The sequence below is a fragment of the Rhyacophila brunnea genome, unplaced genomic scaffold, assembly GCF_057557595.1.
Source record: "Rhyacophila brunnea isolate RB1 unplaced genomic scaffold, BYU_Rbru_1.0 scaffold_15, whole genome shotgun sequence".
In the NCBI taxonomy this organism is placed as follows: Eukaryota; Metazoa; Arthropoda; class Insecta; order Trichoptera; family Rhyacophilidae; genus Rhyacophila; species Rhyacophila brunnea.
In genome coordinates this window covers 3224129-3240319 of record NW_028232806.1, presented here as the reverse complement: position 1 = coordinate 3240319, position 16191 = coordinate 3224129, and the positions used below count along the sequence as shown (strand labels likewise).

Below are 16191 nucleotides of genomic sequence, written 5' to 3'. Positions count from 1 at the left end.
TATTTTATCCAGGGCTTCGAACCGGAACTGAATTGATAACCGGAAAACCGTTATTTTTGTCAGAATGAAAACCGAAACCGAACTGAAAGAAATCTGTATTTTCAGCTATTTATGTAGTTACCTACGTCACTTCCTCCACAATCTTTCTTTTTTTGATTGGTTGTTTATGTTGCGTAAGGTTACAGTAGGTTAAGCACCATATCTCTATTTTATAATTACCCAAAACACACTAATTTATTATCTAAACGCCACTTTGTTGATTTTTTAACACTTTCACTTCGATTTATACACACTCAAAATCTCTTCATTTTGAATTGAGTACATTTTAATAGAAATTGACATTTTCAGAGACACCTATATCATTTTCAAAATCGTGTTTCCTATCCGACACCATATACTTCTGTATATCTGTTGATATTTTTGGTTGGTAATTTGTACTGACGTTTAACACTTTATATTATTTACTACACTGTAAATATCTGTCAAACTCTTATGATATTATCCTGTCTTTATTTTCTTTCACGACCCGATTAAAATAGATTATTCCTTTATTTACTTGTCACTTTATTTTTCAATTTTAGAATTTGCGTTTACATGTATATTTATTGCGTATACTCTATATCGCTCTCTTTTACGCATTCTTATAATGTGTTACAGATAATTCAACACATATTATAAGGAAATAATTTTGTACTGTAAATCAATAGGTACAGCGAGGACTTTCGGGCGACCGCTGAGGAAGCTACAATCAGCTCTTCTTCCCATCATGTTCAAGCTTGGTATCATCGCCACCCTTATCTTCATGACCTTCCTTCTGTCACTGAAAGCAGTTGCCATTGGGCTTCTACTCTTGATATTTAAGGTAAGTGCTCGAAAGTATTGAATAAGATTAATACATAATATAATATCATAATATTATCGCGATAATAATAAAATAAATATGTAAAACATTTGGTTCAAAAAGCAAAATTGGAAAAAGGAAACAGATCTAGTTATAATAACAGGTCACAATGGAACCGCAATCCATACTATAGCTTCCTGCTTGGCCAGCTGAATTGCTTAAACTCCTCCGGAAAGGCACACATCAGTGCCTAACGGTAGAAGCAGGCTATGGAGATTAACTAAGAATACAAATTGCAGATGGAACATAATGGTTATTTTTTTTTAAATCAATTAAAACATGCCAAATGCAAACCATAATAAATATTACGTAGATACATACAAAATTTTCTTCAGCTATCTATAAAATATAAATAAAAATGACTGAAAAAGTGTGTATTATCTTTGTCTGATCTCCACAGCCTACCTCTACTATTATGGTTCGGTCAAGATATTGAATAAATTAATTAATTGAATTTTATAAACTAATCAATACCTAACATCTTGCAATTAATTAGTTCAATGAAGCCAAATAATTATGACTGACAAAGTTTAGTGTGCACTTTTTATGTCGAATCTTCACAGCCTACCTCCACTGTTCACCAGAACATACTTGTTACATGAATCCACGATGTGCTCCGTGACCTGAATCTCAACATACTCACAAGATGGGGGACTCTTTCAAGCCTTATTTATGTTTAATATAATCACACCTGGAATGCACACACCGGATTTGGTTCAGACATACGCCATATTTGCATGGAATCCTAACACTCAAGAAGATTATATTATCATGCGTATCTACCAATAATTATAATATAATATGTAAAATCTCTTTAAAATAATAATATTTTATAACATGTGTCATTGCTGGTTACCAAAGACGATGAATGACCACGGAAGTGAACCAGACATCGCGTAATCCGATAAAAAAATTACAGCCACGTTAAGCCTTTCGTGTTAATTAACACATTCTGTTTCCATTGATAATACTGAATATACCGCTATTGTCTGATTTTTAAAACCGGTATTTCGGTATCGAAAAATACTGGGATACCGGTTTTGAAATGCCGGTATTGCAATCCCTAACCCTGAGTAGGAAGGACACTTGCCGAAAACTGTAATTCATTAAGGGGGGGCATGCTCAGCGTAGGTCAAAATGGAGCTTTTGTTATATTTTCAAAGCATGATCCTGGACATACCTTAAACGTTGTAGATAATCTATTTATATAATTTTAAAGCCTTATTATCCTTTATATTTATTTTAAGCACATCATGACTGCATAAAGTATTTTTATTACATAAAATATTATTCTTTTAAACCTCTCGCTCTAATGTTTTAGAATATAGTCATATTTCAGTACATGTATGTGCAGTGGTGTTAAGATTTTTTACGGTTTTTTATTTTATTGGGTTAGGTTTTTTGTATATTTATGTATATTTTATGGCACATTTATGTACTGAAATATGACTATATTCTAAAACATTAGAGCGAGAGGTTTAAAAGAATACTATTTTATGTAATAAAAATACTTTATGCAGTCATCAAATGTTTAAAATAAATATAACGGATAATAAGGCTTCAAAATTATACAAATAGATTATCTACAACGTTTAAGGTATATCCAGGATCATGCTTTGAAAATAGAAAAAAAGCTCAATTTTGACCCACGCTGAACACGTCCGCCCATAATACAGTCGAACTTGGTTATTACATTACGATCACGAAAATAGCGAGATCTCGGATGTAATGAGGAAACATTCGTTGACATTTTAGTATATGATTTTCTCTATACATTTAATCACTCATTTAACGAGCTATTCTCGGGTATACCGAGCAAAACTGTTAATGTGTCGATCGTTTAAAAACAACATTTTCGACCCTAAGCAATAAAATACGATCGGGCAGTTAACTAGAGCGATGTCGCCGGGATCGGATTACGTTTATGACACTAGTTACGTGTCTAAGTACCTAATTGGTGTTTTCGCCGACAACATTGAAAAAGTATCCACGCATATGGTTGAAATTTCATGTAAAAAATCCAAGCTTTGTGAAGTCAGTAGGTACCTACAAGCGCCGGCGGCTCAGCACTTCATTACAATAAACAACTTCTTTTGTAGTTTATGAATGCCATGCTTGTTTCGGGGTTTTTACGATGTTTTTCAGATTTTTTATGTTCTATGCTTAAATAGAACGTGCCGCGAAAAATGTTATATAATGATATACCGAGTAATGCTTATAATGAGCAAATTTAGTCGGTCCCACCTTCCTCGTAATAACCAAGTTTCATTGTATTGTAAACGTCACAATATTGAATGTTCTTAGGTGGGCGGGATCATCGCGACCTTGAAGGCGGGATGGAAAGCTCACCATGGTCACGAAGGCTTCAGCCATGGCTTCGGACATGACGAGTGGTCTCCGCAGAAGGAAGTGCACCTTCACATACACAACACAGGCCACCACGGTCACGAGGGAGCCTATAATTATCCAAGTGAGTAAATTGTCATTTTATTCGTAATATATTACCACGTTTTTATTAGCTCGTATTCTTGTTTGTCCGGTACAAATTTTTTCTTGTGCAGTACAATTTTTTTTGTTTGTCCAAGATTTTTAACTAACTTCCCGACTAGCTAGACATTTGAAACTTTTAGAATATATCAGAACACGACGACAGTGCATTCTTTTAATACTTTTGGCCATCTTTAAGCAGAATTAAATTCATTTTCAGTTAATTCTGTTTTGTATGTTTCGGAAGAAATTCGTTAAAAGTAATATTTATTACTCACTATTATTGGTTGCTAAGTGGGTCCCAGTAAGTAAATTATTAATATATACATGCGTTACTATGGAAATCAATATGAAATGTCAAAATGACATTTCTGTATTCTATAATATTTATTCAGTATTTCTATCAAGTACAATAAAGTGTTTTTATTAATATATTTATATTAAGTTTATATGATTCAACAGAAAATTAAAAAACGTGGTATATAAAAAGTTATTTTTATCTTGTAATTATTTTTAATTAGCTAGTCAGGTACTTGATATCGGTAGTATGGAGCGAATAAAGGTAATGTAGTTATATTGGTTTTTTTTTACCTAAATAAAAAATGATTTCAAGTTGTACACATTTACATTTTCTAAAAATATCGTGATGTGAACTTTAAAAAAAAATGTCAAACTAAACTGCAATTATAAAATTATTCATAAAACATTATGTAAAAATAATAATTGGACTTATAGTAAATGAACATTTTAAATTGTGTGTAAGGTTAATTTTTAATATAAAAAAAATATCTTTTATTTGTTTCTGGATAGGTACGTTTAAAATGAAAATTGTCAGTAAAATTTAATTGTGTTCAACCAAATCGTTTCGGGTATTGTTTTAATATTCTACTGACATGAGTAAGTATAGGTATATGAGTATAATTAATATACTTTGTTTTATAAATTCTTAAATTAGGGTTAACTTAGCTTATTCGGCGTACTTCCATATACATACCTACGTTATAATATTTGTATTCATTCTTTATACAGTTTTTTCTTGTCATATTGTGAACGTCTTAAATATGTAATTTGTACACTTCGCTATGTGTAATGGATAAATTAGATTTTTTACCACGTTTTTCTTAGCTCGTATTCTTATTTGTCCGGTGGTTGTTTATCCAGTACAAATCTTGCAATCGATTTGTAACTAACTTCCCGAATAGACATTTGAAACTTTTAGAATATATCAGAACACGATGCCAATGCATTCTTTTAATACTTTTAGCCATCTTAGAATTGAATTCATTTTCAGTTAATTCTGTTTTGTATTGAAAGTTATTTCGGAAGAAATCCGTAAAAAGTAAAATACTATTATTGGATGCTAAGGGGATGGTCCTAGCAATTAAATTATTAATATATACGTGCGCTACTATGGAAATCAATATCAAATGTCAAAATTATATTTCAGTATTCTATAATATTTATTCAGTACCTATTTCTATGAAGTACAAAAAAAAGTATTTATTAATCCATACAATTGTCAAGTTTATATGATTCAACAGAAAATTTAAAAACGTGGTATATAAAAAGTTCTTTTTATCTTGTAATTATTAATTTTGAATTTGAATTTGATTAAAGAATATAGACGAGAAAAAAATAAATGAGGGAAATAATTTATATCAAAACAACAAACTAGATCTTGTATCTACCTTAATAACATTTACAAGCAAAATAATTGTCAATACCTGGTCTAAAAACATACACGCCACATATATTATATTATAAAGAATAGGTACTTAGGTGTATTTAAATGTTAGTGCATTTTTGGGTAATTGTGCCGCAGAGGTGGACACGACCTTTTATATTTTTTTTTATGAAAACAGTTTATTCCATGTAGACAATTATAATAAATACCTTTTTCTGTCGGCGCATCGGCTTTTCGATCCAATAATCGTTAATTGAAAATTTGATCACAAACTAAGATTATACCTATGAGGTAATATTAGGTTGGAGTAGGTTAGATTAGGTTAGGTTAGGTTAGGTTTGGTTTGGTCTAAAAAGAAAGTTGTAAAATCTCATGTCCACCTCTGCGGCACATTTACCCATTTTTGACATGATTTGGTTTTACTATTCCAAAATATTTCTCTCATTGTCATATAATAGCTTGTAAGTATCCAATTTTTTGTGAATATTCACCCCATTTAACTGGGTATACTTAATCATTGAGTAAATCAAGTTTCTTTGTCTAAATCTGCATTGTCATGTCATTTAAATGGTTGCCATTATTATAATATTATCGCAACATTTGTACAAAATAGTGATACATTAATTAATTCCTGTTTTAAAAAAATTGAATTGAACATTTGAAACAAAAGAACGAAAGCCTTTTTCTTTTTTAAACGTCATCGTCTATAGTTTGTACAATAAATTAACTTTCTCTTGGTTTAAAAATGACTTTGATTAAGCCAAATAAATCTATTTCGCTGAATTTATTATACAGATGTTTAACATACATCGTCCATTAAGCGGGGGCGTCACTATCGCGAGAAAAACGTTTATTCCCACGAATTGTATTTACATTTTATTGAATCGAATCATCGTATTGTTATTACGAACCAAAGCAGACTGTATACAGGTCGTGGCACTGACATGCGAATTACGATGTTAGTGCTAGTTATTTATTATCTTCGAATGCAATGCGGTAATATATTCGCATTAAATAAATATTTTCGATTGTTTATGTTATTGAGATTATTACAATTTATTTCAATATGCAACAACCATCATGATCTACAAACAGGTTTACCTACCATATTGCATTCGAAGTATGAGCAATATCTAGCACTACCATCGAAGTTTACAGTTTAGACTGTAGTGGGCCTTGCTACGGACTGTGTTCAAAGTATTTTGATACATTGCCAATGATATCTACTGATTTCAATAGCATTTTTAATTCCAAAACAAAACTATACCCAAACTCCTGTAGAGGCGTGATCTCACGACGGGTGTTAGTAGACAGTGTGAGGTTTAGAGACTTGGAGGCAGGAGGCATTAACTTTCAACTACCAAACTTAGGTACCCAGTAAAAATAGCTGTTTACGATACAACAACTCACGGTGTATTGTGATACGACGAACAGTATTTTCCGGACACGCTATTATCCATGTTTATAAAATCTCTTAAAACAACAAATGATGACGAGAGTTCCGGGGTTGACGTGTCTATTTTCCTCAATTCATCTCGATTTTATGCAGTTATTATTATATGCTTTTAACGCAGATTATAAATACTTCTTTTTCATCTTCTTCTTCGCTCCCTAAAAGGCTTATATAGACACCATGGACGACAACTCCAGGAACTCCTGTCGCTCGCCGGCCTTAACACACCTTCCCATCTATGAGTCGGAGTCATGTAACTTCACCGAATAGGTACACACTAGATGATATTTTGATGCCTTCAAGGATGCCGGAAGCCAGTTGTCTTGAAGAAAATACAGCCAGGTTGTGACTCTCTTGAGGAATCCAGAGCATACGTTGTATCTTTACAATCAATCTGATAAGAGACTGAATGTTCAGCTTTCTTATATCGTTATTTGTATGACAAAGTACATTGAGTGTAAACTTGATGAAATTTAATGTGTCCGTGTTTTAACTATTTGTCAATATTTTAAAATAGTGTAGGTACCTAGATTTTAGAAGAACCGTGTGGAAATAAACGTTTCTTATATTAAGATCATGGCCCTCATAAGTGGGGGGGGGCTGACAGAGCTCTAGCCTGGGGGCCAGCGCGGCAGATCGACCAGTTAAGTGAGAAAAACACAACACAAATTTGCTTTGATAGTAAAAAAAAGTCGCAGACAAAAGTATTTTTTGTGACAGAGATTTTTGACTAATTCATGGTTTTGATATTTTTTATAAGTTGTCATATAAGAAAAGGATTGGGAGAAAGGTAGGTATGGAAGGTGGGTAGGTATGTAGGATTGTATGGGAATTGGAGGGGAAATAGAGCAGGTGCGCCTGAGTATGGAGCGTGGAGATGGGATAGGAGTGCGGTAGAACATGAGACTTGGGGAAGTGCAGGGTCGTGGGTGGTTTAACATTACCTCTAAAACCTCAGTTACCTGTCCGGTTACTTTACTCATTCGCGTATGTTCCTATAATAATAAAAGACATAAAAATACAATTATAAGTATCTCGGATTTGAGCGCCACTCTATGAAATGCATAGAGACAATATCAATAAAAGGTAATTTAAATAAAACGCGTGTAAAGAATTTTAACAGATGTATAATTAATATATAAAATTTACTACCTGGCGAAAGTGTATAAAGGTGTAAATTAATCAAATCAATTACGAGCGTCTAACGTCGTATAATATTCAGACAATTTAGAATACAAATAAAATGCTAGTTCGGTGGACCGTAACGTAATAAAATAATATAACTAATACCACATAACAAAATATGCTCTCAGCCCATCGCCGTCCTCAAACGTGTCGGGACCATGGGCTTCCTTCGATCTCCTGGCCTGAGGGGGGTCTTCCTTCGGATGGCCATCATCATCGTCTCCAAAACGTCAGGGAATCAAAGCCATGTGCTCCTAGTCCGAGGCTCGGAACTCAGGAGCGGAATTGGAGCGAGACGTCTGCTTCGTTCGAACGATAAAAACTGAGAGACTTCCATCCCGCCTCGCCTTCATGTTAAAAAGCCGCTTTTTTGCTTCTTTAGCGCCGGAAATAGTTTACAAACTGTCTTGAAACTATCATAGTGCGCATGCGTACTCAGGTTGTCCTTTGCCATTTTGTTGCCATATGAATAAAGTGTGTCATGTGTAAATAACATGACAAAGTATTCATTTTAAAAATCATCGCTTTTTATAAAAATATAAATGTGTATAACTTAAAATCCTTTTTATTTGTATCAAATTTTATTTTAGGTGTGGTCCCAATATTGAAGCTTGATTTGATATAAATAAAAAGGATTTCAAGTTGTACACATTTATATTTTTATAAAAATAGATGTTTTTTTAAAATAAATATAAAAAATATTTAAACGATGAATTAATCAAAAATCTAAACGTAAAAAATTGAAAACTTAATAAACTAAATTTTAATAATAAATATTATCATAAAATACCTATAATGTAATAATAATATGTGACTCTGCAACGAATTCACATTTTATTACATTTTTTTACAATTGTAAGTTTATCTTTGATTTAAAAAAAAATCTTTTTAATGGTTTTAGATACATATTTATTAATTAATAGATACAGTTGAAATTGTAAATTATCAAAAAAAATATTAAATTGCAAACTTCGTATTTTCCGCTAGGTTCTCCATACAGGACCCCCATGCCTTATGTTTGGTGTCACAATTTTTGGGACTGTTAATAATTTCGTTTCAGTGAGGTTCATTTTTAAATTATAAATATTGTTGACCTCTTATAGCTTCTCCATTAGGTATTTGACGTTAATCAATTAATAATATTGGAGTTTATCTCTATACACAGCATATATTATACAGTTTATCTCTATATTGGAAATATGTATCTATATCTTTATTTCTTTCTTCAGCAAGCGGTTTCGATCCATGGAGTCGGCAAGACGTAGTATCTGCACCAGCTATACCCGCCATGAGCGCACATCCTGCACCATATCCAAGTGTCGCCAGCTATCCTGCCAGTTATCCGGCCCAAGTCGTGGGCCCCGGCTCCATCAACACGCCCTACGGTCACTACGTCAGGACCGGGGGCCCTACCGCCGCAGGGTATTCGTGATAAAGAAACAAACGGACGCCAAGGTCCAATAATCAAATCAGGAGGCGGCTAATGAAGGAATTGCTCAATTGGTGATATTATATTTTAGGCAATAAGGTATTATAGTGTATTGTTATTATTTTTATTTGGCGCTTTGTATAGTAAAGGCTGTAACTCCCACCTTTTGATCCTTGAAGACCATGTTTCGGTCAATTTCTTCTATGGTTTTATAATCAATAGGTACCTCTCTACATAGGTACTATTATGTATATTTGAATACAGCGCATAACCATAAAGATCCAAAGGGATTGAGCGAATGACTAAAAGCATTTTTACCTTAGATTATATAAAAATATAGATAGAGCTATTGCAAGTGTTTGTCCCTCAAAACATGACGAACTTTTTCACGCACTTACCTCGCCCCCTTCACGCTTCCTCCGCGACCCTTTCCTGGGTTATTCGAAAATATGTGTGACTGTGTGCGTGTCGTAGTGTTGCCAGATATCGAATATTTATTCCAATGTTATAATTTTACAAGCGATGTTTTTATAAATTATATTATGGCAACACTCGCGTGTTGGGTATGCACTTGGTAAAACATTACTCACTAAAATCGGCTCATGCGGAGGGCTCTTGGAGGGCTTGATTTTTACATTAAATTTATAAGGTACAGATAGATGATCTGTCATGTTTTGGAAATGGTAATTTAGTTACATCTTTTTGATGATCTATGGCCGATCCTAAGAGAGTGGAGGTTTGTATTAACAGATTTGTTTTTTTTTTACGAGAAACGAATGATAGCCACTTGCCCAACCTATTAGGTCCATACTCTGACTCAAACACAAATTGAAAAACAATATGTGTATTTGCCAGACTCAGGATTCGAACCTGGGACCCACGACTTTATAGGGCGACGATTAAGCCGCTCGGTACATCATTTTACCAGTAATTATTCAGATGTGGCACCCACGTTGCTTATTAAAACTCATTTAGTGCTAACACCGCGACTGGCGCGCTTGGAGTCATTCGCCATTAAATATAATTAACTTGTTATTTAAATGTGGTAATTAAAAGCAGTGATTGTGTTAATATGTAGAGCGACCGCATTTGTAGGTAGCGGGCTCGAATTCACAGTTGGTTAATATGGTGTGTATTTGGTTGTTACAATATGTATACCCAATGGGTTGGACGCATGGCTAACAACTATTCCTCGTAAAAAAATGTTGATACGGCAAAATAGATGGATGTATGATGTTCAAAATGAATGATTGCAATTAGCAGATCCCAATCGTTTTGATTTTTAAGATTTGATAAGATTTACGTAATTACACCCATGGGTGGGGGCTGGCAGGGCTCTAGCCTGGGGGCCCGGGCTCAGGAAGGGCCCGGCGTGGCGAGTCAACCAGATAAGTGATGTAAATACACATCACCAATTCTCTCAAAAGTTAAAAAAACTCGCCTGTGACGCTATTGTTCTTCAATATTGTTATTATTTAAAATTATGTGGTTGTTCGATTTAATTTTTAATTGTGTATCGATACTCGACAACTCCATAATTCAAATGGATGTATTAAAATATACAAAAAAAACACTAAATATACACATTAATTTTATCGCGTACACCATTTGGTACACCTACTATAGAGCGTCACACTGCCTTTATCTTTAGCGATAGGTAGGGGGGGCCGCCAAAGATCCTAGCCGGGGGGGCCGCTTCAGGATGTGGGGGCCATGATTATACCTACAGCTATATTCATGATGTGACTATAAATATACATACATGATCACACCCTGAATATACCTGATATTACAAACTTGATTGTAACCATATATTTTTTGCGAAAATTCTGTGGTTGACCTCTGAAACTATATTTTGTTTTATTGAATTCGACCCGATTTTTTCCAATGATTTTCATTTTCATTTTGATGCATTAAATAAGTACTTACCTACGTGCATAATAGTCACTCTTTAAAATGTTCAAATTATTAGAACAATTTTTATATAATTTAAAATTTCAACATTAACTCAGGAAATTTTATTAATATAATACCTGTAATCAAAATTATTACGTAGGTACCTACATAAAACTCCCTCAAAACTGTCTCATTATTTGTATGCGTATTTTTCAATGGATAAGTGATGGAGAGAAGTCATTTCAGTTTTGACCTACTCAATTAAACTAACATATTTGAGACCGTTAGCTTCAAAGTCGGAAGCCTCCATTTTCACGTGTTTTGATATTTTTCTTGATTTTGATTCTGTTAATACTTTTCCTATATTTGTAGGTATATTCATAAAATATCAAATCTAGCTTTAAACTTTGTTAGTTAAATATAATTAAGCTGGAAGTTGATGGCAAAATCGTTTATATTCATCAGCTGCCGTTTTTTTTACAACTAATTTTAAACATTATTTTATATTAATTTTAATAACGTTGAAGACATTTTATTTGGCTTTTTTCTAATTATTTACTAAAAATTTTGTAAAAATAAAATATTCTATTTTCAAATCTAATCTTATTGCGATTGTCTCAAAATGGCGGAATATGGAGGTAACTGAATTTGAAACTAACTGAGCCAGAAACTAGTATTAATTGTTACTTCTTTGTTATTCTTACAAAGATATTAGATACCTACTTACCAAATAACATGTTATTTCTAATAATAAGTATTATTTGTAAAATTTGTAGATAGTATGTACTTATTTATAAAAAAAAATAAAGATTAGTCGCGATTCTTTTTTATCGACAGTTTGAATCGTTGAGACTGATTTTTTCCAGATTGCTTTTATAATATATTAATTAATTATAAGTATTTAAAGTGTTGAATAATTATTTATAATTCAAGGTATTTAATATTTTCTAATCTCTGTTATACTTACATAAGTTAATTTTAAGTTGTTTTATAATGTATATTAATAATTTATTAAAAATAATATTTTTTATAATATATAAATAAATATAAGTGTCATTCGTATCATTTATATAATACTAATATCCCACTCCTTGACCATAAAAAATGTATTTAGACGGATAAATTATTATTTTTACAATGCCATTAGAAGCAAATCCAATAAAATCATACTGTAATGCTGTCCGGAAAACATCAAAAACACTTTCCTAGTAATTAATGTTTGCTAACTTCACACAGAAAAGTATTATTTTTAACATTATGTTTCTACTTGTGATTATCAAAAGTTTTTTTATCATGAACCGATTTAAACCAATATTCCGAAACTGCGATATATAAAGCTGTTTATTATTTAAAATTTTGAATTAATCATATTAAAAAATAATGAGTTATAAATAATAACATTTTTTCAATTGATTTGCTCTTTGTAGGATTTGCTTCTAGTAGCTTCAAAATTATATTTTATCGCAATAAAAAAATCATTATAGATTACGATAAAAATGTGACATTTTTAACTGATGACATTTAAATTAATAAGTAGATAATATACATACCACTAAACTGATTCAACTGAATCATTCATTCATTGTACCTTATACCTTTATTTATTTGTTCTACAAAAACACTGTAATAGTAAAAAAATAAACGGTAGATATATAAAGTAATAATTATTCTTCAAGTGATACTACAAATGCAATCAGCCCACTGCAGACTGACATAAAGAGGACGGGGAGTGTCGGACGTGACATCGGTCTGAGTAAATGTGCACGACACCGTGTTTACCCCAAACACAGCTAACACGTCAATGGCGACCAGTCGGCCGCACCATAGGGGCCGGCTCGTAAGAACTGAGTCGTGAAAATTTATAAAACATTAAGAAAAAAAGGGTTAAGTAAGTACTAGAAAGTCGTTTTCAAATTTACCATGAGTATGCCAGCGTGACCTCATTATTATTACTTGATTCTTATTGAATGACTAACGGCCTGTCGCAGAAGTGATAGAAAGAGATGACGTGAATCAGAATACTTTAACCCTTAAATGCATGATGGTAACACTTTAATGTAGGTACATATTACTTTCCTAATCGATCACATATTAGAATGTTTAATTTTATTAAAAATTAATAGTGACACCTTTGAATAAAAACTATAACTGTTTTATGAGCACATTTTATCCACTGTAACTGCATTTTTTTTAAATAAAATGTCATTCACACAAAAAAATATACACTAGAATACAATTATTTGTTGCTGAAAGACAACACCATGCAATAATAATTAAGGGTTAAACTGAGTGTAGTACCCTTTACCACCGCCCATTGAGCTCTTTGCACAATGTTAGAATAGTTTGATAATGAGTGCCAAAAGGAAGACCAAGGCTTAACATTATCACATTATAACAATATTATGTTTGTTCAAGTTGACAAAAATGACAATGGAAACGTGTGGTAGATCACTGCCAGATTTGATGCACTACATGGTGAAGTAAGTAGATTTTACCGCCTTCTTCTTTCACCCTGTCACGACCCAGAGTTAGGGCATAAGAAAAGTACAAGTTCGCGCCACTTCCCCCTCAATCCATCGCCATCTATTGCGCCTCCAGGCATTCCAAACCTGCAGCGCGTAGATCGCTTTTGTAGCACCGCTGCAGGGTGAGGGAGGGCCGGCCACGACGGCGGAACCCTTGAGGCTGTCCCACAAGGGTACGAAGCGTTAAGTGACTGTCTATAGATGAATAAAACTAAACTAATAAACGGAATTAATATTAGGTACTATTCTCACTGTAGAATAAAACATTGGTATACCTATTATTATATATAAAAGAATAAAAACATTTATAAATAATGTCAAATATTAATGTTAGTATATTCAATTCAAATAGTCATAAAAAGTTAAGAATTATTGACAATTATTTTAAATTATTATAATAATCAATGCTTAGTACAGGCACAATAATATAATACATAATAACAATATTGGATGCAATCGCGACAGTGACATCTAACGAGGTTTGATAACATCATCAGGTCTGGTCAATGTGATGAAGAGTGTCATTAAATTAGTACTGGACCACAGACTGCAGGTGCTGAATGTTGAATGTTGATAATACGGATAAACAACCTAACCTCTGACAGGCTATGTCTGAAATCAAATTGCCGTTGCTTCGTCAAATTCGAGTCAAACGACAGACAAAGCCTAGGAGAGGCTAAGCCAATACCCGAACCATTATATCTCTGAGTGACACAGCCATCTAGCGGAGAGTAGAAAAATCTGTATATTCTGTATACTGCTTTAATAAACATGGTTTGTGTATTGGATAATCATTGATTTATTATCAAAAGCCTAATACGAAAAATCTTATGAATTCAGTAAAAAAACAAGTAAAAAAATTCTTGAATGTGTCATAAAATTGAATAAACATTTATGATTCTGAGATGAATTAGTAATTCAATTATATACATGGGAAAATCTGGGTTCATTATTGCTAAATTATATTAGACTATAATTTCCTTTAAAAATCAAGTTTTTTTTTAAATTGGAATGAGAATTTCTGGAATTGGAAAGAGTTTCTGTGAATTTTTTAAACACCTTAATCAAATTCAAATTTATTTATTTTACGTAATATAGTGAACTTCATAAATTATAAATTTACGACATTCACAACATGATATTTAAAGACAAAGAAGTACCTACCTAGGACATTTAAAACAGTATAAACAGTAAACAGGTACAAAAATTACAAAGTAGATACATGGAAGTACATCGATACCCAATTTTAATAATATAATATAAAACTACGCCCACCTGTAACACTCAACTGCTCACCAAGATGGAAAATATCAACATCCGAAGCGATTTGGTTGAATAGAGTTTATGCCCTCCCAATTGGCATCACCAATGGCAGGTTAGTTCTGCACCTTGGGAGAATAAACAACTGATGCTTCCGATTTCAAAGATAGTTACCAGGAGGACAGGGGTCAATAGGTACTACCAAGAATCAATTATCTTAGAACAAGGTGTTTCAATTAATTCCGTATTGTGGCTTCGTTATATTGAAACAATGTTAGTACAGCTCTCACAGTCAGAGTTGAGGCAACGCATAGCGAATTCAGATACGAAAGATTGTGTGTAGTGGTGCCTTTCTTAGGCAACGGGCAAGAATAATAAATTGCAAATGGTTTTTAAAATTCGATTTAACCTTGCATAAATCAAACCATAACAATTGAAGTATGCTGCGGAGATCCATCAAAACTATTGTACAATTTATCAGTCATACTTATTTTTTTTATTGAATTAAGATTAAGTACAAATTGTAGATGGTTTAGGTTAGTTTTCAAAATTCAAGTAAACAATGCCTAAGCAAGCCATAATAGAAAAAATCTATCTACAAATATTTAAATTATGTATGACTTAATTGTAGTTATTTTATATACGAATATGTTTTATCTTTTATCTATTATGGCTAGGTTTACGCGGTTACGTAAATTGTACGTAAATTGTACGTAAATTGTACGTAAATTGTACGTAAAATATTTCACAGTGGCACAGTTCGCCGTGAGCTTTCTATCGGAAAGAGATGACCGTAGACTATACGGTCTCCAATTTTATTAGATTCAATATGAACATTAATTCAATTTTTATAGCTGATTTTGGCAAAATTCATGAATTCAACAATGAAAACATTAATTATATCGGCTATTTTCAAAAATTGTTTGCTGCCGGCTTTCTATAAAGTGCAAACCGACAAGAACTGTGTATTATTTAGACATGAATTTTATATCAGTCAGTGGCGAAGGGTGGAGGTAGGCTGTTAAGATTCGCTATAAATAGTGCACACTAAGCTTTGTTAGTCATATGTATTTGTTTTTATTGAACTAAGACTACAATTTACAGATGGTGTTAGTTAGTTTTTAAAAATCAATTAAACCCTGCCTAAACGAAACCATAATAGATTTGGTCTAATTTGGGCAATATGACAAAATTGTGCACAATTTTTCATTCATAGTTATTTGTTTTCGTTGGATTAAAACTACATATTACATATATTTTTGGTTCATTTTTTTAATTCATTAAGCCCTGCGTAAACCAAACTATAATAAATAAAAAATATTATTCTATCTATAAAATACTCAAAGTTATGTATGATTTAATTGCATAATT

General features: G+C 32.5%; 1 protein-coding gene across 1 annotated transcript in view; it reads left to right on the top strand.

Moving 5' to 3' along the window:
* The window catches only part of LOC147074806 (uncharacterized), a 38598-nt gene extending 26642 nt beyond the window's left edge, over nt 1-11956 (top strand). Inside the window, exons 3-5 of the mRNA XM_085942681.1 lie at nt 708-862; nt 3206-3371; nt 8940-11956. Of these exons, the coding sequence (XP_085798807.1) occupies nt 708-862; nt 3206-3371; nt 8940-9142 (524 nt within the window). The 3' untranslated portion in view covers nt 9143-11956. The remainder of the gene's footprint in view (nt 1-707; nt 863-3205; nt 3372-8939) is intronic.
* The last annotated feature ends 4235 nt before the right edge of the window (nt 11957-16191 follow it).